Here is a 27163-nt window from a genome sequence, read left to right on the forward strand (position 1 = left end):
CCTCTGCCCCATTTTGCCATCTGTGTCTGAGAGGGAGGGTTTGACCTGCCTGGGCTATTTCATGGACTTTGTTTGGTCCTGCTATTTTTAAAGCAAGCTGCCATCATTCTTTTCATTTGTCAACTTTCAAGCACCTAATCAATGCTCGGAGTTTTCTTGCCATTGCTCTCGGCTTCTTTTCTGTTTGCTGCTGTCTCCATCTCCATCCCTGCCATCGCTCTGTCCCCAGGGGAGGTCTCCTTTCTGCTGGGACTTCCTGGGAGCTCCAACACCTGCTCTCTATTGATTCATCCTTATTTAATTTGAAATATTTTTGTAATTTGTACCTGCTCCTGGGGTGTTTAAGGCATCTCCCTGCACATTTGCCCTGAGATTTCTCTATCTGCCTCTGTCGCTCTCCCCTTGCTGCTTCCCTAGGCAGAAAGCAGTGGGTGCTGCCTGGATGGCCACAAGTTCTGGTCCTTTTTTTTTTTTTTTTTGTGGAGGCCACAGACTGCTTTACCCCTTTCCCTGTTGTTTTCGGTGGTGGGAAGTGCACAGGGCCTCTTATCCCGTGGAGGAGAGAAAACCAAATGGTGGGGTCCAGGGAGGAGTTTTTATCCCTGAAAAGCTCACCTTACTCCACCCTCCAGTTGCTCCTTCAGGTCCTCTCTGTACCGTAGGTGTGACGGTCTCGTGCCCCAGAGCTCTTTGGCTTCGGTGAAATGTCGACAATCCTGAAATGTGAGTGTTCGGCGTGAATCCAGGGCGACCTGCTGGGTTTGTATGTGCTGGACGCTGCACGCTGGCAATGAACCTTCCTCTGTGCCCTGTTGTAGGGTTTGGACGGGAAGATAAGGAGAAAGAGGAGAAGGAGGAGGACAAGGAAGAAGAGAAGCAAGAAGAGGAGAAGGAAAAGACTGAGGGAGAAAAAGAGAAAGACAAGAACAAGAGGAAGAAGAAGGAGGAAGAGGAAAAGGTAGGGGAATGATGGAGTTTTCTGCAGATGAGCTGCTGAACCATTTGCCAAGGAGTTTCCAGCCCCGAAATCCCCAGGGTGGTGCTCAGAGTGATCCCAATGCTTCCCAAACCACCTGATGCCAGGGGTCATGCTGGGGACCCCCTGGACTAACTGTACCACTGTCTGTGGGGTGTCAGTGTGTCACCCAGCACCCTGAGCACCTGCTGCCCAGCACATGGGATGGGGCCAGCTCCTGCGAGGTGCCGCAGGGGGAGGCAGGCAGCTATGGAGTAGGACCACCTCCACAGATGAGCATGGTGCAGTGGGGACATGAATGATGCAGAGCTCCCAGGTTGCCACCGAGCCCCGTGGAGAAGGATGCTTGGCACAGGCAGCAGCCAGGACTTGTAGGGTGTTGGAAAGCATCGGCCCCAACTGATTTACATCCTGGCTGTGAAGGGAAGCGCTGTCTGACCCATGGCAACCCCACACCTCTGGTGGATGGAGCTATGCCATCCAGAGCCTAGAAATCACACTGTGTGGCTGGCTTTTCCATTGAGAGACAGCTCTCCCTTTGCTCCTGATATTCCCAGCTAGTTCTCCCTCCTTTCTTCCTATTTCAACCCAAATGAGACATTGCTGTCTGTACTGCACGTAACACCAAATCCTGGCTCTTGGCTCTGGAGGTCTCTGCAGGGCCATGGGCACACATGGTTCCACAGCAGCACCATTGGTGTAAAGCCTGGCTTGACATACCCACCAGAGCAGAGATCTCTCTGACTCAAGGCTCTAGCTCAAACAGCGAACAGGGTGCCAGGGTCCCCAGTGATGCTCATCCTTCTTTCTTCACCCCTGCAGGGAGACGGGGAAGAGGACAGGAGGAGCAGCAGCAGCTCTGACAGCAACTTAGAGGAGGTAACCACACCAGCAGCTCCGTGCTAGGGCCTGGCTGCCCTGCTGCACACCAGCCCTGTGGGGTTTGTACCTCCAAACCCCAGTGTGGGTGCTGGCTACGGGTGCCATCGAATACCTAGAGGTACTGGGGGATGGGATGTGAAACACTCAGCACTCCCCTCACATGCTGTCCCTTTTCTTTTTGTTCCTGTCCCAGGACCAAGGCATCGGTAAGGATGATGAGAAGGAAGACAAGGATTAGCCTTTCTGAGCTGGAGCAGCAGTGCACGTCCTGGGCCCACCAAGGAGGTGGGGACGCAAACAGCAGCTTGTGCTGGGGGAGGCCTTGGCCACTTTTAGCCAAATAAAGGTGTTCGTGGACTCCAAAGAGAAATGCTGTTTATTCATCCAGTCACACCTACCCAGGGCTCTCTGTCCCTCCCGAGAAGGAAACAGCCAAAGAAAGGCAATAGGCAGGGAGTCGGGATCTGGTGAGCAGGTTTTGTTCAAGACCATGAAAGAATCTGGAGAGAAATGCAGGGGCTCCGGCTGCCTCAAAATCAGGTAGCAGCACTATCCTCCCTGTCCGCTCCGTAGCTGCTTGCTCTGGGACGGAGCCGCCTGAGTGGGGACAGACTCCTGGGGCTGTGCTGAGCTGTTTACAACTGACTGATTTCAAATTTATCGAAAACATACGAAAAGCAGTACCAGGGGGAAAGAAAAAAAACCCAAAACCAGCCAAACTCTCCCTTTCTGCAGGGCTGCCCCCAGCGCAGGGGGCTCAGCGTGTGAGCAGCCTCCTCGGGGCTGGAACCGGGAGCAGGGCCAGGAAAAAAAAGGGGGAAAAACGAGCTGGTACCGCCATCTACCGGGGACGGGACGGGTGGCAGCGGGTCCCCGGGTTTCATAACCGCTCGGCTGTTTTGTAAGGCCGGGAGCGCACCGGGGCGGTGCGGGGGGCGCAGCCGGGGCTGCCTGCGGGCTCCAGCCCCGCAGCCAAAAGGGACCTCGGAAGTGGGGATTGTGCCCTTAAAAGCAGTGCCAGCACCTCGACCCACCGCTGCTGCCGGCAGGATTAGACCAAGCCCAGAAGCCTCACCGTCAATAAAAACTTCAATGCAAACACACGCACAAGCTCTCCCCGCTGCGTCGCTGCCTCGGTTTGTTTTCCTTAAGGAGTCTATTTTTAAAGGTGTTTTTCTGAGTAATGCAGTTTTCAGACAAACTCGAGTTTAAGAGTCAACACCGTGGAGGATTTTACTTTAAACTACAGAACGTGGCTTTAGATGTTGTTTTTATGGAACAAATGCAGCAGGCTCTTGAATAATCACAACAAACAGCAGGAAAGATGCTGAGGAATGTTGTCTTAACTATTCAGCCCAAAGATTAAAGGGGAAACACAAAGATGGGAAAAACAAACAACCCCAAAGGATAAATTCGGTTTCAATGCACTGGTTTGGCTTCGGCAGGCAAAGGCTGAGTCTAAGTGCCCGAGCTTATTGCTCTGCGAACAAGGGTACCTTAATGTAAAACAACTCGGTGGTGAGTTATTTTACATATTTTACTCTCCCCTCCGTGCAAGTACACAGGGCTCTTGCACAAGACACAATCTACTTTCAAATAGTATATGGAGTTACGGCATTTTACAGTCCCCTCGGGCCACGCTCCTGCAGGATGGGAATCTCTTGGAATAAATTCTCTCCCTCTGGAAAAGGGGAAGCCCTGCCTTTGCTTTTTAGGTTAAAGACTTGAAACTTTTCAAGCATGTTGTGCCAGACTCTATTTTCTGAGGTCAAGCATTCCTGTAGATGCTCAGTTGGAGCTGAGAGGTGTTGCATCTCACTGAAGCAAGATTCTGCTCTTCAGCTGATGACAGATATCTCACCTAACAAACTAAAAGCCCTAAAATTGTCCTGTGCACCTTGTGCCCCAGCTCCTGAAGTGGGTGAAGCTTGCAACTGGCCATCTGCAGCTGACCCCACCAACAGGTCCTCACACTGCCCTAAATCTCAGCATCATCATGCCCTCAGAGCCAGTGTAGGGTACACCCCGCACTGCTGGCTGATGGCGAGCATCCAGCCAGGCAAATTCTTACTGTTTGTATTTTACAGTCCCTGCTTCAGGCTACTGTGCTAAGCTCTGTGCAAATATGACGTGTGCAGCCAGATCCCTGTGGCACAAGAGCAAAAAGCAAAACACACCCAGGGACTGGCTGTGCGAACGTCCAGGCGTCTCCTCCAGTGGCCGAGAGGTTCTCTGTCCTCCCTTCAGCACCTTGCCCTGCATGTAGCTCGCTCCCCTCTGCACCTGTGTGCTGCCTTGATTTGAACTGGTCAAGTTTCCCCAGAAAGTTGTGGGGGTGAAAACCATTTCAAATTGTCTGCTGCCCCCAAGTCCTCATTGCATCTCAGCCCTGGCTTGAAGCCAGGCGACGTGAATGGGCATATAGCATGAGCATTCACACCAGCCATGTGGATTAGGGCTCTGAAAACCCTTGGTAGAGGGGGGAAAAAGTGGATGGAACATTTGGCTTTTGGGGATGCTGAGGACCCTCAGCCACAGGGGGACAGTGGCTGTCCTGTGGGATACAGCCATGGAGAGCTGGGCATCTCCCAGCACAACCTTGGCACACCGGGATGGGTGCTTGCCCACAGACGTGACAGCCAGCAGCTTCCCAAGCGCTGCTGGGCATGAGGTCTGACTTCATTTAACCACCTCATTTGTGCGAAGCATCTGCAAGCTTCAACTAGGGGCTCCTTGGAGCTGCTGTGCCTTCAGCCAGCTAGGAGAGGAGTACAGACAGAGCTGTGCTGAACAGCCGTCACGTCAGGCTCTGGAGGGGTGGAGCAGAAAAAGGAGACCAGCAAGAGAAACCGGCAGCCGTGGAGTTACTTAAGCAAGTGTTGTTTACACACATTTACTCTTCTTTATGTAACAACCTCGGCTGGTCCTCGGAGAGCAGGAGGGGTTGTGCTGTGCCTGCTCACAACAGCTGGGGGTACCCACAGGGACCCCACATGACACGCAGCCATCCGGGGCCTTGTAGGAGCAGAGGTGCTAAGAGAGCTTAGGTGTGGAGAAAGAATTGATTTCCATACCATTTCACGCAGAGACGCCCCCAAATGCAGGCATTTTTCTATAAATGCCAACAATTTCAGAACAGAAAGGCTGGACCTTTATTTTACAATGAAATCTTTCATCTTGCAACTAGGGGCTTTATTATATAAAGTGTCCTATTAAGGAAACAAACCTCTCTGAGGTAGAGATCAAAAAGAAATCTTTCCACTGTTCCCAAGTGACCTTCTTCATGGAAAATTTCAAGCTGCTTTTTCATTCTACTAAAAAATGGAAACAGTTAAGAAATCCTGACTTTCCCAGAAAAGCTGATTCTTACAGACCAGCTTATGATCTGCTAATCTCTGCAGAGCACCGGGCAGAGGTTTCCTGTGAAACAACTCTTCTATTTTTGCACTGGATAATAAGAAAAGCAAAACCCAAACAGAACTTGAGTCTTGCAAGTGAAGGACGATTTGGAAAGTCAAATCGCTGCTTCTGCTCCTGCACAGCACTCACACTTGCTCCTCTCTGTGCTGCATCCTTCTGCAACCTGTCCCTTCATTCTGAAAATCTGTAAATTAAGGCTTTTTGCTATGTTAATTAGCAGCTAAAAGCTATAGCAGAGCTTTATTCACTGAACTGCTTGGGTTTCATTTTCATAAAAAAGACTCTAAGGATACACAACTTTCTCAGCACCCTTTTCTCCCCTGCAAACCCTTCCAGGACTCCTGCATTTGCTCTTTTGGAAGAGCAGAGTAGGCTCTTTACTCCCCAAACCTCACTGCAACACATTCCTAAAATCCACAAAGAAATGGTGCCAGGCTTCTCGTGAAGGAAAACCTGCAATTTGCTCCGGCAGATCCACCAGGACAGGTTTTTGGGTGACGGACCTTTTGCCGAGTACTAACAACCTGACCTCTTTAAAAGCCGTGACGTCCACGCGTTATGAAAGGGCGCGCTGGCGGCAGAGGCGATGACTCACTCACCCAAACATGATGCACCTGCCGTCCAAAGTGCAGCGAGAGGTAGAGGTGGAACAGCCTGTGAAAAGAACAAGGCACAGCCAGAAATATGCATCTGCTCCCGGCGCAGAAGGCTGGGCCCAGGCCACCGCCGCTGCAGCCAGCCCAGGAGCCCACAAGCAGCTATTTATAATTGTGGTGGAGGCACAGCCTTGCTCATCCTGCCTGAAATCCAGCCCAGTGCCTGTGTTCAGGGCTTCACACTGGCTGGCTGTGGGGAAGGAGGGGCTGCAAGAAGACCCTGAGCAGCCCCCTGCGTTGCTCCCCGAGTCTTCAAGGTGCTTCATTACCCTCCGTCATCAGACACGGGTCTTAGCTGGACTATGAGCCGCTGGCTTTGCACGAGCTCTTTTGTCCTCACTAAGGAGGGTGCTGAATTATCAGGCTGGTGGTGGTGGAGATGCTGGAGCTGAAGGAATAAAGACCAGGGTAGAGGATGACGAAGCTACACGTGCAAAAGCTCATCTGGAAAAAAGTCTGTGCAGGAGCCAACACCGAGAGCGGAGAGAGGGGGAAAGATCTGCAGCCCCCTGGGCGATGCAGCACAGCTGGGGTGAGCGCTTGCCTGCAGCTCTTGGCCGCTGGGGAAGGGAGTATTCATGGTGGGGATGCTCAGCTGCAGGACCTCAGAGCTTGCTCGTGCTTGCCCTGCGCCCAGACAGCCCTGCTGGCACCAGCAGATTTGCTCCCAGTCCATGCCCTGGTGAAGGGGAGCTGGGCTCCTCCACTGGTTAGCACCCTCCTGTGACTCATTAGGGCGTTGGATGAGTGGGTCAAGCTGGACCCTGGACCTGACCTGACCCTGGCAGGACAGAGGCACCACTGCAGACCAGGCTCTGCCACCTGCAGAGCCCACCCGCTGCCACTTGCAGCCCCCTTTGGCAAAGTGACAAAGCAGCGCTGGGTCCCCGCCAGCCCTGCTGGCATCTCTGTCAGCTGGGTGGGAGCTGAACAGGAAAAGTAAAAAAAGGAAGAAATGAGGGAGGCGGCACGTACTCGCTTCTTGCTGGGGCAAGGAGCCAAGGCCACACCGGCTGGTGAATGAGCAGAGCAGGGCAGCCTGGCAAGTCTTCGAACTGCAGTGATGGGCCACCACGGCGTCACCCCCTGGCCACACGTCCCAGGTCAGGCTTGTGGACACACAGCAGCTTGCAAAGCCGGTAACTTTTGTCTGACCCTGCCGTAACGACTGATTATAAATCAGCTCTCCCCATCCAGAAGGTGAAGCGGGTGATGTGACCTCCAGGTCTGGCCTGCTAGGATGCAGCTCCCTGTGGACACCAACCCCCTTGGAAGTGGTGGAGCTTGCTGCAACGTTAAGGTGGAGTCATATCCTCAGAAAGTGGGTTCCTTATGGCTTTTCCTCCTCTAATCACTTGGTTATGTTATCCATGCCCTTATGCACCCTAGGATTAGATGGTGCTGAACAAGCCGTGCTGACTTTGGGCCCCTCCATGGCATCTCCTATAGATGGGGGATCTTCAGCTGCCCTTGAGACACCAAGGAAACAATTGCAAAGCATCAAGGCAAGCTTATAGCACCCTGCACTGCAGACCACGGTCTTGTCACCCATCCTAGGGCTTCCCCCTGGATAATGGGGAAAAATTCTGACCTTGCTTTTAGCTGTACTCCCTTCTCACGGATATGTGGCTTGTACATGGCCGCCCAGACATCTCCGTGCATTTTATGCGGGGCTTGCTTCCAAGACTGAGTGATAATGTTCTCCTAACCTCTTTGCCAAGATGTTTGGCCCAGGAGAGTAAAATGAGCCAGGTATGGATCTGGGCTCTCCCTCTGTGACTCTCCAGTTTCCAGGAGTTCAAGCATAAGCCCAGTTACATGAGCAATGAGGTAATGTTACATTGCAGCTCTGTGTCCTGCCAATCCATGTGATAGTCAACTAATTTCTCTAGGAATGATGATGCCTCAGGCAAAGCCTGTATGACTCAGAAGGAAAAAGTTTTCTTTAAAGAAAAACGTTAAAGTTTTCTTTAAAGGAAAATATTAAAGTTTTCTTTAATTCCCCAACCCTGTTTACATCTGATCCTCCTTACTGAGAGAGTCAGGGCCTCTCTGAGCTCTCCAGCAGCAGAGTTTCAGGACCCAGGAACAACAGCATGTAATTTATATGATTGCTCCCTGCCCAATGCCTAGTCAGCACAGCGCAGACCTCTAATATCAAACATCAAGGAGCAGTGTGGCAACCTGCTTGCCTCTGCCTGAGAGAAAACCAGGCACGGAGCAACTCCCCTTATTGCATACAGAGACCTGAAAGGAAAGGTGCTTGTTATAAAAGACAAGCCGTGACTGCAGATGAAGAGTCTCCCACACCACCTGCGTCCACGTCCTTTTGCTTCACTCCCCAGGACCGGCTTTGAACCATGCGCAGCAAATGGAGAAACCTGGTGGCTGACTGACATCCTGGATCTAGAAATATTATGATGCAAAGAAAGCAAAAAATTCCAGGAAGGTTATGTGTTTGTTGACAGGCTGGGAGGGGTATGATGCAAAGAACTCCCTGCGAGTTATTTGCACGTACTGAGGTGTAAAAATAATACCTTAGGCCAACTCTCAAGGCTGGCAGACAAGCTGGGATCCAGGTGCAGCGCTGCTGAAAGGGTGCTGTAAGCCATGGGTGCACGAGTGGGTCTGCACGGATGCCGAGGCTGGATTTGGCCCTGGCTCTTTCCCTGATTGCCCAGCAGGCTGCACTGGCTCTTACACATCCATGCCACCGTCAGCCCCGCGTGGCCCTTGCGGATGGCAATACTCCTGCTCGGCTGGGATGCTGACACTTCCCTCCTTCTGCTGCTTTTGAAACAGGGAAACTTGTTTTATTTCTGTGCAACAGGACTTTCAGGTCTGATGGTGACAGCCTTGTCCGCGCAGGAGGAGGTTGGTGGGCAGAGTGGGGACAGCTGTGTGTGAAAGGGGTCATGACATTCCCGGCGCATATTCCTGTTCAGCAAGTGCTTGTGGTGCCTTTGGAGACTCCCTAAGGAGCACACAGGTCTCTTCTCTCTGCACAAAAAAGGGCACCACTGAGAAGGTGCTGTCACCCCTGAGCCACTCCTTAATGGGTCAAAATCAAATGTCAATGCTTGCAACAAGTATTTATGCATTAAAAATGAGCAAACATAGCTGGTGTGAAATCCCTGATGCCCATGTTGCGCTGTCAACAGTCTGGACCATGTTAATGAAGCTGTACTCCAGCCGAAGCACAAGCAGCGCCTGTGGCTGGGAGCCAGAGGAAGAGCTGGTTTTCCCTGCAGTAACACCTGGAACTCCTCACCCTGCACTGACCCTGGGCTGTTTCCCGCCTTTAAAGCGAAAAAAACAATTATGAAAGAAAATCCTATTGTGCTTTGCAAATAGTTCCTAAACACAGCGTGGTCTGTTATGTGTTATGCAAAATGTGAAGTCCTCATCTGGCCAGCAGAATGGTTAGCATTAAGCATTTAAAGCTTTTTTTAAATATTTTTTTTTTCAGTTATGTACTGAGTCAGCACAAACACAGCAGTGACAAGCGAAAGCATTCGGAGCTCAGAATCAGCTCAGCTCTGGATGGAATGAAGAAAACAAATTGTTCTTGTGCTGGCGCTAATGAAGCCTGGTTTCCAATGGACTCGCGTGTCGTGGCTGATTGATTTTTAACTGCATTATGCAAAAGCAGCAGCACGTCCTCACTGCCTACAAGGCACTGGAGAGCCAACACACGTGAGAATGGTTGTGGAGTGAATCAGGAGGTGAGGAAAAGAACAAGACAGGTCCCAGGGAACAGGCTGGGGTGATGAAAAATACTCCTCTCCTCACCTGACACCAGCTGCCTGTGGCAGAGGGCTGCTGCCCCCAAGCTGAGCCACCCAAGCAGGTTATAGGAGCACTCTTCAAGCACATTGCTGCAAAGTTGGCCATGGTGGCTAAAATCACCTTCATTTCATGGCTCAGGAGCCATGACCATGTCCTTCCTGAGGGGTAATCTGGAGGTAAGACTGGTCAGGACTTCCTGGTGGCAATCTTTTGTTTTAGTGAATAGCTGGGTTTTGGTGGAAAAAACTAGCCGTGGCGAGAAGTAAATCAGGAGAGGAGAGTGTCCGGTGTGAATGAGCCTTGCCCATCTGAGAAATGCCCATGGGAGAACTGCTGGGGGGAGGGATGTGGCAGGTCCCTCTGGGAGCGCGACCAAAGACTGATCCTGCGGATGGGGAATATGGAAAATGTCCCCCGTGGGGCAGAGTCCCTGACAGCCCCACAAAGCTCCCAGCACGCCCCTAATGCCACGCTCAGGAGGTGTTTGGGGCCGTGCTGCTAAACAGGGCCTGAGATTTCTCCAGTCCGAAGGGATCCCTTAAAAAGATAACAGAGCAAGCAGCGAAGCCTTCCAAGCCCACATAAAATACTTAGTTGTTGAGCTTTCAAAACCACTCATGAGCTGTTTAATGTAATCGCAGTAGATTTTGAAACAAACCTGCTCCACATCCCAAACCTCCACCAGCCACTCCCTTAGTGGGGCACAGGTTTCAGCAGCACTCATGTCCTACTGGTGATCCCTCCCTGAGCGTCCCTTCCAGTGTGGGCATGGGTTCAGTTTGTTTCTGGGGACACTCAAAAGAGCCCTTGGGGAATGTGCATCATCCTTAGATAAAGTCTGATCCACTAAGCTCCAGAGTTGCCAGATTTCAGCTGGTTTCCTCAGCACCTGCTATGCAAGAGCTGCCGGCCCCTTGCTGCACGGCTGTGTGGTGGGGGGATGCATCTCCCTTGGGACACAGAGCCCATCCTGGGGGTCTGTGAGTGGGAAGGGGACTGTCACCACAGGTCTGAACTCATTCAATTCTGGGTAAGTACAGCATCTGAGGGAGATACAGTTTCCCATCTACATCGGAGGGACACCCCTTTCCCACAAAACATCCTGCCACAGCAGGTCTGCATGGTGGGGTCTGCAAAGGGGCCCTTGGTGTGCGCCAGCCTCACCAGCCCTGGCACCCCAACACCCTGCACCCCAGCCCTCCTCTGGAGAGCCTTGGCTAGCTCAGGCACCCCGCGCCCCGGGCTGTGCTGGAGCACCGCGGGGCATCCAGTGCCCCAGCCGCTCTGGGTTATCCCACCCCCTGTCCCCACCCCAGCGCACCCTGTGTCCCCCAGGCCATGTGCCCCAGCCGTGCTCCACAGCATCCCAGTTAGCCCAGGCCGCCTCCATCACGGGCTGGCTCCAAACTGCCTTGGCCCCACTCCGGAGCACCCCAAAACATCGCCCAGCACTTTACACCCTGCCTCAGAGCGCCCCACATCCCCCCTGCGCCCCAGCTGGTCCGGACACCGCTCCAGCACCCCCCGCGTGGCTTCACACCCGAGTGCTCCCACTTGTGCCTCGCAACCCGGTTGCTCCCGAGCCCCCCAACACCCCCCAGCTACAGGGGATCGGACCCGGAGCCCCCCCACACCCCCGGGGCGCTGCTCAGCCGCCCGTGCCCGACCCCACACCGGGGTAACGCCCCCCCTCCCGCCCGCTTCGCGGCGCCCCCGGTGCCGCCAGCGCCGTTACGAAACGCGGCCGGGGCGGGGCGGGGCGGCGCAGCGCGGCGGGCCCGGCAGCCAATGGCGGCCCCGGCAGCTCCGCCACCGGCGGCCCCCGTCGGTTCGGCTCCGGTGGGGGGGCGGGGCAGGGCGCGGGCGGGGGGTCCTGCCCTGGCGGGATGGGACGGGACGCGCCGTGCCGGGAGCCGCAGCGCTCCGGCCGGGCGGGGCCAGGCCGGGCCGGGAGCCGCGGGGAGGATGGGCTGAGGCGGGCGGAGCGGAGCGGGGCAATGCGCGGGGACCCGGCGGCGGCGGCGGCCGGGATGTGCGGGCACCGCCGGCCCTAGGGGCAGCTGCCCCTCGTCTGCTGCGGCGATGAGCCGCCACCCCCCTAGCCCTTCCTCCCCACCCGGGGGGGGGAGCCCCGTCCGGCGGACTCTCGGCTCCGGGAGTGGGGGTTTGGACATGCTGCGCTGCCCCTCCTGCCTCCTCCTCCTCTGGGAGCCGGTGACCGTGTCCTGCGGTCACTCCTTCTGCAAGGCGTGCCTGGGGGGGGCCGTGCCCTCGCGCTGCCCCGTTTGCCAGGAGAGGTTGAAGCTGCTGGGCGTCGGGGCGGCGAGGTGCAACGTGGTGCTCTGCGGCCTCCTGGAGAAATGCGTGGAGCGGGAGAGCCGGCTGGCCTGGCTGGCAGCACGCGTGCGGGACTGTGTCACCCGTGGGGACCCTCGGGAAGCGCTGAGGATCGCCCGGAGAGGGGTCGAGCTGGGTAAGCACCACCGGGCCCGAGGGGCTGGCGGGGCGGGCTGGGGGGTGCGATGCTGGGTGCGATGGGCCAGCCCTGCCGCCGAGGCGAGGATGCGCAGGCTGTGCCCTTGGAGCAGGTGGGTACCAACGTGGGTCACTTTGTCCCAGCGCCGCAGTGCCCTCCGAGCCTGCGCTGTCCAGAACTGGGATACCTGGGAAGTTGGAAGGGCTAGTGGGGGTGGGGAGGGGGGATCCAGCTGCTGGGCATTTCTCCCATGTCCACATGGGGTGATGGGAGGGGGTGGGTGGTCGGGTAAGCCCCGCTGCTCATCCCGGCTTCCAGGGCTGTGGGCAGGGCAGGGCACACAGCCTGGGTCCCATCGGCCACATGCTTCTGGTGTTAGCAAGTGGCCGGAGAGGAAAGAGCAGCAGCAGCAGCAGCCAGCTTCTTGCGTCTTGCCACCCGGCAATATTTCAGGGTCAGAGGAAGAGCTCTGCCCGGGGGGGTGGGGTGGCCATTATGTAAAGTGGTTGGGACTTTTCCAGTCTGGGACAGACACGTCCTCGCCCCCAGAGCCTGGCGAGGACACAGCCTTGGCTGAGCTCCTGCGCCAGCCCCACAGCACAGGGCAGGGTGTCATGTCCCACCCCCACCCCCCCGCCTCTCCCGGTCCCCTTCTAAAACCAGCTCCAGCGAGACGTTTGCCTACAGGGTCAGGATTGGGCCCAGGGGGGTTGATCTGCTTTAATGTGTGGCTGTAAGTGGATTTCTTGGAGAGGAATGCTTAAATAAAAGGGGTTATACAATGTGTCTGGAGCAGGGGGTTGGGGTGGCGGAGGCAGAAGGTCCTTTCTCCGCCGGCGTTTCTATGACAGCAGTCAGCTCTCCTCCCGCCGCGCAGAGACTTATTCATCGCCCGCTTTGAGACAAGTGCCAGAGGTTCAGGGTACGCCTGGAACCAAAGGGCTGAGTGGGCTGGCCAATGCTGGTGTTGGCAGCAGAAAGCAGGTCCCTTTGTGCAACTTCCCGAGGCACCCATGGTTCGACACAAATGCACGTGCACAGTTCTCTAGTACTGTTTTCCTTACTGCCAGGCTTTTCTCTGATTGGGGTGTACAATTATATATCTCTTTTTAAAAAGCCTCTGTGAATATAAAGAGAAAACATTGCAAGTTCTGTCCTCAGTCTTCCCTGCACGCTCCGTTCCCCGAAGGACAGGGGAAGTCTGGTTTAGGGCAGCGAGGAAATTGCAGTCACCGCCGCAGCGCCCGTACACCTGCGCTCGCTGGTGCTGCTCAGGCTCAGCCACGTGGGTGGTGCTTTCAGGACATGTTTTCCAATTCCTGCAGCCTGCTTTCAGGCTGCACAACTTCTCACGGGCTCCCCTTCGCTTTCAAAGATAACTGCTGATAAATGTTCAACCCACGAGAATGGATTTTTTTGTGTGTGTGTGGTTCAGCGTCACACTGCAGGCCAGTTTGCAGTGCCCCGCTCAGCCCAGCCCGCAGAGCAGCTTTCTTTGCTTGGGAGGAAATAAATTGTCAACTTTTTGTCTTCTGTTTTTCCGAGTCAATGAAAAAAGTGCACTGTGACGCGTAACACAGGAGGCCTCCCGACATGCCTGGAGCCAGGAGGCTGGGGAGCACTAGCAGTCACTCATCACCCACCGGGGCCGCCAGCTGGCTTATGTCCCTAATGTCTAGTGATATCATAGACCAAGAATAGCTGCAGCAGAAGAGAAATGCAGAATTCATAGCCCCATTTTACACATCTTTTTTTCACCGAATCAGTTGCTTTATTGCTGGGCCGTGCAAATGTTTGAACGAGTTTGCCCACAGGGAAAATAAGCCTCTAGACTTTGTACCCATTTGTTCATCCCTACCTGTTGTTAGGGGCTGGAATATTTAATCTCTGGATGAATGCTTGTGGGACAAGGTACTGAGCAGCAAGTTCTCACATTTCCTGACTTGAGCCCTAAGGTCCTGGCTAACATTATAAATGAAAATAAGCTCTGAGGTGTTGCTCTGCTGCGCAGCTCAGCATGGCCAGTGCAGCCTTGATGCAGGAGTGGCTGGGCCTGGGCTCTCTGGTGCTCTCTGGGCTATGGTGGCACCAGGTAGAGAGAAAGGTCTCCCTGTGCTCCAGGGAGTGGGAAACAAGGAAGCAATAGCCATGGTGGAGCTCCCTCTTCCATGACAAGATGTGGAAGGCGCCCGGGCAGATCGGTGGATGCCTGGGCATGGTGACAGTGGAGGCAGACAGGAGTGCAGGCAGATGCTGGCTTCCTGCACCCTGCTGTCACGAGGCTGCTAGTCCAGACCTGGTGGCAAAGCTGCATCAGCACCATGTTTGAACTGGGGCAGGAGGAAAGGCTGCCGGGGTTGGGAGCATGGGGGACACCATCAGCAACGACGTCTCCCGGTGATCGCTGATCAGCTGCTGGCCAGGCCCTTGGACCCGGCTCACCCCAGAGGGAGCTGCTGGCTCTTCAGCAAGGGGATGTTGCCTGGACCACTTTGCCACAGTAAATGCAGCACCAGTGCCTGTAAATGGTGCCTAATTTATGATGCAAGGTTGGCCTCAAAGCCAGCATCCTGCAGGGTCACCATCACCACACGTGCTACCCATGCAGGACCTACCATCGTCCCATGGGGAGCTGGGAGCCAGTGAGGAGCTGCGTGACATTGGAAGCCCCCCAAAGGGCCCAGGGAGCAGTGGGTCCCCAATCCCAACCCCAGCCCTCAGCAGCCCTCGGGTGATGCTCAGCACTGGTAGGAACGCAGGGCTGGATGCGCAGACCCATTGTCTTGGCTGGAAAGCCAGCACAGCACTGGATGTAGGTCACCTCCACAGCAAGCTGTGATATAACGGGGTGGGTCTGGGAATCTCTTGCAGTTCAAATCCGCAAACATCACCACACCTGGTTACTCCATGAGTGTGGGCTTTTGGGATGCTGCTTGCTCATACTACCTGACATCCCCCACCCCAATTTCCCTGCTGGCAGTGCTGGTAGGTAGGAAGGTCTTTAAGGGTTTTCTCGGAGGCAGGAGAGAAGAAGGTCTCACTGCCTGTTATTTAGTAGCAGGCAGGAGCATGTGGGGTGCCCAGCACTGTGACACTTGGGGTATCATGGCCAACAGCACCTGTGGGAGCTGTGCTGCCCCCCCCAGCCCTGCCCCGCCCCCACTACTGAGGTCCCATCAGTGACATCTTGCTGATCAGGAACTGGATGCTCGGTTCCCCTCCTCTGTTCTGGGAAATCTCAGCCTTTTCTTGTACTTGGAAACCCTGAGTCATGTGGTAGGGGCAGATCCTTGCACCCCCTCTGGTTTCTCCTCTGCCCCAGGAGAGCGGTGGCAGCCAGGTGGGTCTGGGAGGCTCCCTGGTGTTTTGGGAATTCAGGTCTCTGTAGCTGCAGGCTTGTTTGGTAAGTGTTATTGTGGCTCTGCTGGGTGAATCACATCTCAGAGCCTTCTGTGGCAACAGCCCCCATAGGGACTACGTGTATGGTACAGCCTTTTTGCTGCATCCCAAAAGGATGGATGAAAGCCCAGATCCCAGCATGGCTGAGCTCCAAGGCAAGTGGTGGGGCCCCTTGGCTGAGGGCATTTGGAGGAGATGGGGAAAAGCAAAGGGAAGAGCCTCAAGGGGTTTAGAACTAGATATTTAGGGGAAATAACTTCTTTGCAGAGACTGATGAGGCCGGTGACTCCTACTGAAGAGGAGTGTAGGAGCTGGCTGTGCTCGGTGTGAGGCAGGGCTGCAGCAGCTGCCCGACCTTGGTGGCATCTCCCCGGCCTGATCCAGCCCCACTGCCTCACCATGGATTCGTCACATGAGTGACAACATTTCTCTTTCCAGCCCCAGATGCCAGCTCCCTGCGGCTGTGCCGTGCAGAGGTGTTCGCGGCACTGGGGGAGCACCAGCAAGCGCTGGAGGACCTGGACGCTGTGTGCAGGGCTGAGCCTGGAGAACACGAGGTGAGCGGAGGGGAGGCCCCATTGGCCATTTGCGCTTGGAGCCAGATCTTGCTGTACGGGAGCAGTTTCCTGAGTTCTCTTAGCCATTGGATTCATCCTGCTGGGAAACACCCTTGCCGGTGCAAATCCAGGCTGAAAGTGCTGCGTTGCTGTAAGGGCAGAGGTCTGGTGCCACGTCCGTCCTTGTGCGTGTGCAGGGGAAGCTCGGGGAAGCGTTGGCCAGAGGCTGAGCTGCCCTTGGAGGAATCAGCCCCTGGGAGCTCACTTGCTGATTTGTGAAGCACACATTGGCAATAATTTCGTGGCTTCAAAGGCAGAAGCCCTTGACTCCTTCTCTAGGTCTCTGTAGGGCTTGTCTGCTTGCCTTTTGCAACTGCTGCGTTTTGGGAGAGTCCTGTCTTATGGGTACCTGGCTGTGGGTGGACCTGACTTTTTTAGACAAGTCTGAGCATGGGAGCAGCAACGTGTCCAGGTACTTTGGCGTGGGGTGGCAACGGGCAGGAGGCTGGAGGGAAATTCCCTCGGGGCTCACACGGGAGCTGAAGGGGCATGTGCACAGCTGGTCACTGTCTCATAGTCACTGCAGGTTTTTCTGCTCTACAGGGCTTCTTCAGGAAAGGGAAGGTGCTTCTGGAGATGGGACAGAGAGACGAAGCCCTGCTGGCGTGGGAGCACTGCCTGACACTCAGTCCCCATTTCCACCCGGCGCGGAGAGAGATGGAGAAGGTGTGTGGGATGTACCGTGGCAGGGTTCCTGTGCCCTCGCATCAGACAGGGAGGTGCCCTTGTCCTCTGAAGGACTCATGTCCATTCACAGTTGTGCTGCTCTGGCCAGCAGTGGGATCAAGGGCAGTCAGGTCCTGGTCCAAGAGCCTTCCCGTCCCTCTGATGCAGGTTCATGTGTGAAACAAACTCCCTCAGTCCATCTTTTCGAGTCTCAGGTGTCGCAGGGTTTAGATGCTGACATGGCACAAGGTGGGCTTCGAGGCTGCATCAGTAGTCACCCAAAGCAAAGCAGTCAGCCGAAAGCTGCCGCTGGAGAGCCAGTGTCTTTTCTGCAGTCACTGGTGGGGACCCCGCCAGTGTCTCTGGCGTGGGATCTGCATGCCATGAGTGGACATGTGCCCTCCAGGAGGGAAAGGGCAGGGCAATGGGGAATGACCTTATACCCCCCTCAGCTCACTTCCTTCCTGCTCTTTGAGGGTGAAGGAGAACATGTCTCCCAGCCCTTAAAATACACCATTTTGTTTGCTGCCTCATGCTGCTTTCTTCCTTATGTGCTGCTAAGGCATTTGTTTGACAGAGACCTGTCCTGTGGTGAGCAGGAGGCTGCTTTGGGGAAAGAGGGAGCCTGGCAGCCCACCCACCTCCCTGCTTCCTTCTCCCAGCACCTGCTGAGCCCCACTTTCTCCTTGCAGATCCTCATGCAAGAAGATGCTCCTCAACCATGCGCGGCTGCTGCACACCTGGGTGATGCTCACCAGGGCTTGACTGGTCCCCAGGTTGATGGAGGGAGCCCTGCACTGCCATTGTCTTCTGCACAAGCTCAGGTAAGAGAGCATGCAACAACCTGAGTCTGTGATGGACTTAATGTCCCTCTGGGAATCCCAAATTGGGGTTTTCCAGCGATGGGAAAGGAGGTGTGATAAGGAGAGGCTGTGCAGGATTGTAGCAGCTTGCACATGACCGTATGCTGGGATGAGAAGCTGCAGGTAGTGGAGAGTGGGAGAGCAAAAGCACCGTCAGAACTGATACTGCAGAGACTGGGGAAACAGAGGAAGCTCTTTCTGTCTCCATTCCTCTCCTAGTTTTATTCTGCAATACTTCTGGTAAGATTTTAGACTTCTGTGTTTAAAACACCCAAGTCACACTACATTCAGGGAAAAAAGAAAATAAAGAAAAAGTCAGTTTTAATGGGTTTTTTAATCCAAAAAACCACATTTTAGAACAGTTCAGACCATTAGCAGCCGTTAAAGAAGCTCATCTTTTGCCTTTTGCCTTCTATAGATGAATTTGGCAGGTTTGGAGAGAGGGGGAAGTCAGAGAAAATGGGCTCATATACACCCAAATACTAGGTGATACATCTGGACAGAGTAAACCCATGTTTTAACCATGAGGTGAGCAGGAGTGTCTGAAGGCCACGCTCTCCTGCTGTCCTGCAGATGCAAGATAGAGCAACACACCAGAAAGCTTCCCGGTGCGATTAGGCTGGATGGGACAGATGGGGCTATGCATTCAAAGGGAGAAGAAGTTTTGGGCTCGATTTCATCTTTGCTGTGCTTAGGATCAGGAGGGAGAGCCGGCGGAGGGCAGAGGGGATGCAGGGTCTGAGCACGGCCAGGGGACAGCCACCCTTTCCCAGCCAGGGCGACGGCAGGAACCAGAGACTTCAGCAGAAAGGCAGGACCAGTTGGTAGGTGAGTGTTGTCAAAGGTACCAAAATCTTGTCTCATGCAAAATACTTGTTTAAAATCCTTTTGCCACTGAAAACTTAGTGTTTGTGTTGCCAGCTCAGCAGGCAGACATCCCAGGGGCACACGGTGGGACAGCTCTGGCCAGCACATTGGCTGCTTCTCGTGCGTGTGAGGAGGATCCGATCTTCCTGCGTTGAGCTGGTGAACTTACACCAAACTTTCAGGACTAGCTTGGTGAAAAGTTCTTGCTAAAGCCAGACGTCACTTGTTCCCTGTGCAGAGTCAGGGAGAGGCTTCCTTTGGTTCCCTTGGGTTTAGATGGCTTTAGATTTAGATTAAATTCTCTTGGGAGGGACATGGTGTGCCGTGCACTGGGGGAAGCAGCACCTCCATTGGCATTAACTTGCCATCAGTGTCCAGGCAGGTGGCTGCCACGTACGTGGGTTTGCATAAAGCGATGGTGATGATGCGGGGCAGGTCTCCAGAGACCTCCACCTGGGAGCTTCTTAAGTCACTTCACCTCCCAGTGCCTCAGTTTCCCTGCCTGCAAAAGGAGGTAGGGAAATACCATCTTCCTCTACCAAGTAGCATGAGGCCCACCGGATGAACATGGATGGGTTAATAGAGGGGTTTATGTCACGTTTCCTAGTGATTTTGTTTTTAACTTTCAGAGCACTTGGTAGCAGTTAACTGCTTACACTTCAGAACAAGGTCAGAAAGCAAAGATTAATTTTTAGTATTGAAATGGGGGATCTTTTTCTCTTTCCTTCTCTTTTGCCACTAGATAACGAAGAGGAAACAGCAGCAGCAAAGTGTACCCAGCCATGCCTCGGGGAGCTGCTGAGCCTGTCTGACTTGGAGTGCTCCCTCTGCATACGGTGAGTTCTCCGGCAGGAGAGTTTTTAGGGTGAAGAATTAGCAGCTGCTGAGTTTTCTTTCCTGGTGTGGATCTTTCTTCATATCTTAGTAGCAAACTCAATCCCCAGTATTGCTGAAATGCAGGTTTCAGTAGAGATAAGAGATAGGGGAAGACAGGGGCATGCTTTGCCCTGGCAGGCTGTAAGAGCTCGGATCGCCCTGTCTCATCTGTATCGTCTGGGACATCAGGGTGGAGGTGGGGATGTTCAGTGGGGTCAAAGACTGAAAGCGGTGATTGCCCTTTTTAACTGCAGGCTGGAACAAGCAGGCGTTTCCCCAGGGAAATATCATCTGTGATGGGGGTGTTGCAAACCCAGAGGGGAGCATTTCGGAGCTCTGTGCCTGCTGGAGGAGGAAAAGGGGACAGTGCAGAGCTTGTGTCTGTCTGCTGACTCGGGGCTGGGGAAGGGCTGGGTGCTGCCGTAGGGCATGCTGAAACCAGACTGTTGTTTCTGGCGTGTCCCAGGGCCTTGGGCAGTTGTGCAAGCGACTGCTGGCAGAGGACTGGGTGTTGCACCGCCGGACGTGCAAGACGGTCAAGGTCTCCTTGTACGGCAGCTTTTTCTGGGTCTGGGCATGGCATGGGGGAATGACATGGGAGAGAGAGATCAAGGCGGTATCTGACCTGAATTAGGTGAATTTATGTCTCTTCTGAGAGCAGGGAAACATGATGTTCAGGAGGAGTCAGGGCTCAGTGCTGAGCTGGGCTTTCCCAAGACCTTCGACACTGTAGCTACCTGTGAGCAACCCGAGTGCTTGCTGCCAGCTCTGCTCTTGGAGCAGGGGAGGAGGAGGAGGCACTTGCCTGTTCCTGCCTTTTGGGCTACACACCACTACGGGTGTCTGAGGAACTGCAGCACTGCCAGGACCGAGGGGTACCGTGTGTGTACTGATGGGTCCACAGGGATACCACAGGGGTAGGGAGCAGCGCTCAGGCCTGGGACAGTTCTCGTCTTACATCATTGTGCAAGTCCAACAGTCTGAGCCTAGACTGCTAATTAAAGGAATAAGCCGGTTAGGAACCTTTACATTTAATTAACAAGAGTTACGAGCAAAGCTTTGCCAATGCAGCTTTAGTGAAGGTGAATTTCATAGCCATGGGCTGCCAGGGCTTGGAAGACATGGTGTGAGATAGCTTTCCGTGGCATTGCATCCCTGCAGCATTGCTGTGATAAGTGCAGAAGGCTGGTGAAGGCAGCAGATTTCCCTTGAAATGGTAGGAGGGGACATGGAAAATGTCTTGTTCACGCTGGAAGCAAAATCTCTTGCTCTCAGCAAGGTGATTCAAGGAAGATGCAGGTACAAGGCTGGGGATAACCAGAAGCTGCAACCACAGCTTTTCCCACCCTGACTTGCTCGACCCTTGCAGCACCAGCCTGGTCTTCTGCAAGTCCCTGGGCACTTTGTGGAACCCCTGCACTGTGGGGCTGAGACCAGCCAGGGTTTCCAAAGCAGGGTGCTGAGCCAGGCCTGGGGGACTATACCTTTGAGGGCACCCAGCCCTGTGAACAGAGGCTCTGTGAAGTCTCTCTCTGCTGGACTTAGCTGTGCTCCTTCCCCTGTGTTATTCCCTGCGGTCCGTTGACTTTGGTCACTTTGCAGGATGTTCTTCGAGCCAGTGACAACGCCGTGCGGGCACACCTTCTGCAAGGAGTGCCTCGAGCGCTGCCTGGACCACCGGCCCAACTGCCCCCTCTGCAAACAGAGCCTGAGAGAGGTGAGGGCACGTGTCCTGCGGGATGGAGCCCGAGGGAGAGCCGGGCAGCGGCCCTGGCTGCCAGCAGCGTGCCCAGGGCTGGGAATGTGTGATGCCGTCACGTTGGCAGCTCCCTGGCATGGCGGCATCAGCTCCGTTCACATGGGAATGACCAGACAGTTGATAATTAAGACCAAGAGATTAATTTCCACAAGATGCCACAGTGGTTTAGTGAAATTGTAAACAGGACTGAGAGGGAGAGAGAGAGAGAGAGAAAGAAAGAAGTGAATGCTAATTACTTTTTAAAATGGGAATGGATGGAAAACCTGCTAGCCTGGAGATTTGATTTAATCTTTAATGAAAAGGGATTCGAATGAGACCGTCAGGGAAATTAGGTTGTCATACAAGGACTGCATCACTGTCAGAGACAGGGCGCTGCGTTGGACGGGCCCTGGGTCTGAGCCATGTCTGGAGGTCTCAGTGGAGGTGACATCCTGTCCTGCTGGATGGCTCGACATCCCCAGATAGGTTTTATCCCTGACTTTCTCTGATCTAAAATTACCCTCAGCTCCAATAAAAGTGTGTGTGACTCAGAGCCTGGCAGGGTCTCAGGGCTCCCCCCGTGCTCTTCTCCAACCTATTTCTGGGTCTAATTTCTTTCAGTACCTGAAGGCTGGAAGCTACAGCCCCACCGTACTGCTGCTGGACATCATGCTGGCCACCTTCCCCGCAGAGCTGGCCGAGCGCCGGGAGTTGCACCAGGCTGAGATGGCAGAGCTCTCCAAGTAAGCAGGGACCTGATGCAGTGTGTGTGTGTGTGCATGGGGGCTCCGAGGGGGCAGTCCACACCACACACCACTGGGGCTGCTCAAGTGATGTCTGTCCCACTTCTAGGACCATGTCACAGCAGTGCTGGGTGGGTGTGGATGTTCCCCATGGGGTGTGGATGTTCCCCATGGGGCGTCTGGGGATGAGGGAGCATCTCTTCAAGGAGCTTTTTTGTGGCTCTGGGTGAGCCAAGTGGAAGCTTTGGTGTTGCTCTGCACTGGAGCATCACTTCCTGGGATGAAGGACAGATCTGGTTTGAGGAGTGGCCATGGCAGAAGCCAATGCAGAGCCCTTGGCGTGGGATTTGCTCCAGGAGATTTCATAGTGGTCTCTCCTCCTGTCCCTCAGCCTGACGAAGAACATCCCCATCTTCGTATGCACGATGTCCTTCCCAGGCATCGCCTGCCCTCTGCACGTCTTTGAGCCTCGCTACCGCCTCATGATCCGGCGCTGCCAGGAGACTGGCACAAGGAGGTTCGGCATGTGTATATATGAGAATGGGAAAAGGTGAGCTCCTGGGCAAGGGGGCTTCCCTCTGCCCTGTCTGATTTGCCCCTTTCTGCCCCAGCCCCAAATTTCTAGAATCCCGAGTAGTCTCAAGAGGAGAAACCAGGTGCAGTTTCCTGTCCCACCGCACCCCCACAGATAAAATCAGCAGGGAGGTGGTGCATACCCCACACAGGAGAGTGCAATGGGATCTTCCTGCTTTCCAGCATCACCACTGGCCAGGCAGGGAATGGGGCCAGTGCTGGAGCTGGGCAGAACCAGTGGTTGCTGTTAAATACGATGGTTCGGGAAGAGCTTCTGGCTCAGGACGTCTCTAAGCTATATTGTTCCCTGCCTGTGACCTCCAGCTCCTCTTAGTGAGCATTTGAAAATTGCTATATTTCTCATACTTTGTCCTTAACAAGCTGTGAGAAGACATTGGGTGAAATGGGCTTTTGTTTGGTGTAATGTGGCCATCCTTATGTTCCTGGTGGCACCTCTAGATCTCAGATGGGCTGTCTCCAGGCTTCTAACTCAGGTTAAATACCTATATTTACATGACATATCCTCTGCCTGATCCAGCCTTGTTCAAGTGAAACGAGATAAATAGCACTTTCTGGGCTTTGGGAAGATGTCTCTGCAAGGGATGGTGTCTTCAGGAGCACTGGACATCAGGGCAGTATGAGGACCCAAGTCATTTTGGTATATGGCAAATCCAAGGGAGTGCAGGCAGTGTGCTCGCTAGTCCCTGCCCTCTTAGCAGTGAGTGGTAACTCAACAGAGTTGAGTGAATCTCTGAATTTGCCCCCTCCCAGCCAGCTTGTTCCTGGGCCATTTCCTCCTTTGGAGATGGTACCTTCAGGAGAAGCAGCTCTCTCACCACCAGTATCCTAGCTCAGCCCCTCTTTTTTCTCCCTGGCTCCCCCCAGTTTTGCTGACTACGGCTGCATGCTGGAGATACGGCAGATTGAGCTGCTGCCGGATGGGAGGTCTTTGGTGGACACCATTGGCAGGCAGCGGTTCCGGGTGCTGAGACGAGGACACAGGGATGGCTACAACACTGCTGACATCGAGTACCTGGAGGACAAGAAGGTAAGGACAGGGCCAGGGCAAAAGATCCTGCTGTAGTGGAACAGCCTCCCCATGGACACCTTCTATGTTCCTCTTCCCTCCATGCAGGTGGCTGGGGAGGAGCTGCAGGAGCTGCAATGTCTGCACGAAAGCACCTACCGCTTGGCTCAGCGGTTCTGTGAGCACGGAGACCTTGCCTCCAGGCACATTTTGATGCAGCATGGACCGCTGCCGGAGAAGGAGGAGGACATCCAGGTAATGCCCTGAGGGAAGGGATGCTCTAAATAGAGAGGGTACCAAGAAAGCCTCTGAAGCAGTGCCATTCCTGCGCTAACCATCCTGTTTCCCTGCTTGGTTCTGCCCCCAAGATGAGCAAAACAAACCCTGTTTTTCACTCCCGTTACCGGTTACAGCATCTCTCACTCAGAGAGGTGGTAGGGCTTGTTTGTTAAAACTGTTTAATGTTTCTTTACGGTTCTAAACTGTTCTTGGAAGCTGAGCACTGAGTTTTAAAAGCTTTCCTAGCGTCTTTTCCTAAATGAGAGCTGAGAAACTGAACTGTCTGGATTTGAAAACACTTGGGAAAACACCCCAAACTAATAGGCAAAGAAATGAACCCCACAGCTCAGCAATTCTGCGGCCTCCTTTCTCATCGAGTTCCTTTGAGACAGCCATAGCTGTCCAGAGGAGAGGAGCTAAGAGGGCAGGATCCAGTTTGCTTGTTAAGTTGCTCTGACAAATTCAGATTCTGGAGAGAAACAAGCAAACAAACAAGCCCAAAATTTAGTTTTCACTCCTTTAAGAAAGTGTTTCCTGCCTGGTTCATTACAAATACGCTCTTGCTGGCGTGTCCCAGGCTAAGGCTGTCCTGGCCAGCCGTCACATCAACGCTGTGCCCAAAATTACAAAATGATTCATCCTCCTTCAGCTGAATCGAGCATTTCCTTCTTAGTTTGGCTCAGGTTTTAAAAAAGCCAGTTTACAGAAGCACTGCCCAGCGGTTGTGCCTGCCTGGCCCACACTTTGCTTCTTTGAGTGATGATAAGGCCAATGCCCCAAAAGCCAGTGACCACACAGGATTTGGCCTATGTTTACAAAAAGCATTGCCTTAAACAAGGAAGTGCACCAGATATTTCTTTGTCTCTTTAGTGCAGACTTTCTCCTGGTTACAGCTGTGTCTGGAGACTCCCTAGGGAATGCTTGTCTGGAAATTAAATTAGATTATCCGGCAGTTTTGAGCCTGGACAGACAAAAGAGCTGTTCAGAGGAGTACCTTAGCCAAAGCTGTCATTGCCGTCCTGACAAGAGCAACTGTTTCCCATCAGCGATGCCGCCCAGAGTGCAGTGCCTGACGCGGGGGTCTCTCCCTCTCTCCCCTCCAGGCTTCGGCAGACGGTCCGACATGGTGCTGGTGGCTCATCTCCATCCTGCCCCTTGACCCCTCCTACCAACTGAACCTCTTCTCCACCACCTCCCTGCGTGCCCGCCTCACCCAGCTGCAGCGCATCCTCGCCGCCCTGCTGCAGCAGCCCCCCGCCAGGCACCCGCTGCCCGAGCGCAGCCCCCAGGGCCGTGTCTGAGCCCCCCGGCCCCCGCCCCCTCTGCAGGGGAGACCTGCACCCCCTTGGGTTTCGCTCTGTGTTGCTTTGTGGTTTTGCATGTGGTTTGAGCACGCCCCAAAAGTGACCTCAGCTGTGAGCTGAGCACCCTCTGCCTGGCTCGGCGGGGCTGGTGCTGCAGCGGCAGCGATGCTACACCGTCCACACCGCCTCTGGGAGCTGCTCGGTGACAACCGTGCCGTGCCATCGGAGGGGGGGACCAGCATGGAAAGCTGGGTTGTGTCTTTGGAGCCAGAGTCACTTACTGAGCTGCTTTGGCACTGAGGAGGACTCTCCCTAGGGCAGATGACCGAGTGCCAAGATCACCTTTTCCTCTTTGAAGGACAACATAGGGTTTTTGGTAGATGGTCCTGCTCTGTGCAGCAGATTTTCAGGCTTGGGAGAGGTGGCATTGAGAGACAGAGAGGTCCCAATGGCTCCCCCCAGCCTTGGGAGCTGCCGGCTCTGCCGGCTCTGCCTCTGCTTACGAGTTTGACTTCATTTCTATTCAAACAAGAAGAAAAGTTAAATTAAACAATCTGAAAGCCACAGTGCTGCTCCTCCATAGCCACACAGCGAGGAGATGGTGCTCTCTGAACATGCCTGGATCAGGACATCCCCTTCCCACTGCTCTGCTCGGTGCTCTGCCTTACTCACTGTGCTGAGCTCACCGGCTGCTTCCTTGGGCTGGAGCTGTGCTGGACACTGCTGGCCCCTTCCCCAACTGCTGGCTCCACTGCCGTGAAGTGCTGTGGGAAGGGGGGGATTTGGCAGCGTTGGTGCTTTTTCCCCACCCAACGGCTGCTGTTCCCAAGTCTGGCTGGGTTCAGATTGCGGGGTCGGACCTGGGGGCTGGAAGGAGCTAATGGCATGAGGGAGTTAAGCGTGGAAGTGGCTTTGTGAGACTTTCTACTCCTTGAATAGTGCAGTTTTCCCATGTTCAGTGTCTCTTGTGAACTTTCTGCCTCCTCAGGAGAAAATCAGGATCTGAGTTGAGGCCAGATCCTTGCACTTGGGATCCAGAACAGTTCAGGATTCCCCAAAAGAGCACAGAGTGATGTCAAAGGGAGCTGAACCTCTGGAGAGCCAAGGAGGGGCCATGACCAGTGACCAAGGCTGTGAGCCCCACATTAGGGGACCAAGTGCCTGGCTGCTGCTTGTCTCTAAACACAGGGAGAAGAGCACCCCTGCCCCTGGACAGCCCAGGCTTTCCACCGTGGAAATCCTGAAGGTTTGGGATCATCCATAATTTCAGTGGCTTTGGGTTGAAATCGAGGAATGATACCCACCTAGTGAGCTGTTGGATTAACATTGTTTGCAGAATTTTATCCGTGCTTTTTTCAAAGGGGATTCTGGGGGTTCAGTGGGCTGTTGGATGTGTGTGTGGAAAAGAAAATCAAACTGGGGTTACAGTGCTCCTTGCTGCACATGTTGCTGGGCTGAGTCTGGGGCAGGAGGCTCTGGACACAGCTCTAGGGGGGGCTCCCTGCCCAGGGCCACTGTCTTTCGCTGTCCTGCTCTCTCCAGGAGTGAGAAGTCCCTCCTTTCCAGCAAAGTGCCTCACTGGAGTGACAGTTGGGGGAGCTGAGGACTTGCTCCCCAGGGACCATAGTGAGCGCAGGGCAGCTGAGGACAACTCAACGCTGGATTTGCTCCTCTACTTTTGAGCCAGGTCCTCCCCCACTTTGCTCCTCTCTCTGGGGCACTGTGACTCCCCCAAGGGGCTATATCGCTGAGACATTAGACTGGGGTGGGCAGGGGTAGGTGATGGAGGGACACCTCATGGTTTTGGGGTGGGTGCATGTAGGTGGCGAGATGCCACTGAAGTTTGGGAAGTGCCTTTCTTTTCCACAGGCTCAATGTGAGCTCACCCATTGAAACCCCCCCTGCCCCTGAGCCCCTCACCTATGCCCAGAGTTGCCTGTTGCCCAGGTGTGGGAGCTCCTTGGGCCATTGCAGGTCCCTACAGCAAGGAGGTGGCATGGGGGGATGCAGGG

General features: G+C 54.5%; 1 protein-coding gene and 1 long non-coding RNA gene across 3 annotated transcripts; both read left to right on the top strand.

The window, feature by feature from the left end:
* Nucleotides 1-525: 525 nt before the first annotated feature.
* On the top strand, nt 526-2148 carry LOC147414800 (uncharacterized). The gene is made up of 4 exons (XR_015183819.1): nt 526-723; nt 819-958; nt 1799-1855; nt 2052-2148. It is a non-coding gene; the product is annotated as an uncharacterized LOC147414800 (long non-coding RNA).
* Nucleotides 2149-11805: 9657 nt separating this feature from the next.
* On the top strand, nt 11806-25148 carry LOC147414801 (LON peptidase N-terminal domain and RING finger protein 1-like). Of its 2 annotated transcripts, none has more exons than XM_086471090.1 (12): nt 11806-12196; nt 16037-16155; nt 16759-16881; nt 17574-17705; nt 18440-18572; nt 19354-19447; nt 21090-21204; nt 21847-21968; nt 22360-22518; nt 23427-23589; nt 23677-23823; nt 24951-25148. In XM_086471090.1, the coding sequence occupies exons 1-12, from the start codon at nt 11806-11808 to the stop codon at nt 25146-25148; spliced, it is 1896 nt and encodes a 631-aa protein (XP_086327216.1). The 2 variants fall into 2 exon arrangements, with proteins under 2 accessions (XP_086327216.1, XP_086327217.1); XM_086471091.1 differs by having other exon boundaries at nt 19363-19447.
* Nucleotides 25149-27163: the final 2015 nt, after the last annotated feature.

Source organism: Leptosomus discolor, chromosome 10, assembly GCF_034619465.1.
Source record: "Leptosomus discolor isolate bLepDis1 chromosome 10, bLepDis1.hap2, whole genome shotgun sequence".
In the NCBI taxonomy this organism is placed as follows: Eukaryota; Metazoa; Chordata; class Aves; order Leptosomiformes; family Leptosomidae; genus Leptosomus; species Leptosomus discolor.

What these genes read in the sequence shown, in the direction of transcription:
- LOC147414801 (XM_086471090.1), top strand. Translation starts at nt 11,806, where the DNA reads ATGAGCCGCCACCCCCCTAGCCCTTCCTCCCCACCCGGGGGGGGGAGC. An exon ending in GAGATGGCAGAGCTCTCCAA is followed by an intron (nt 21,969 to 22,359) that starts GTAAGCAGGGAC and finishes CCTGTCCCTCAG; the next exon opens with CCTGACGAAGAACATCCCCA. An exon ending in AGTACCTGGAGGACAAGAAG is followed by an intron (nt 23,590 to 23,676) that starts GTAAGGACAGGG and finishes CCCTCCATGCAG; the next exon opens with GTGGCTGGGGAGGAGCTGCA.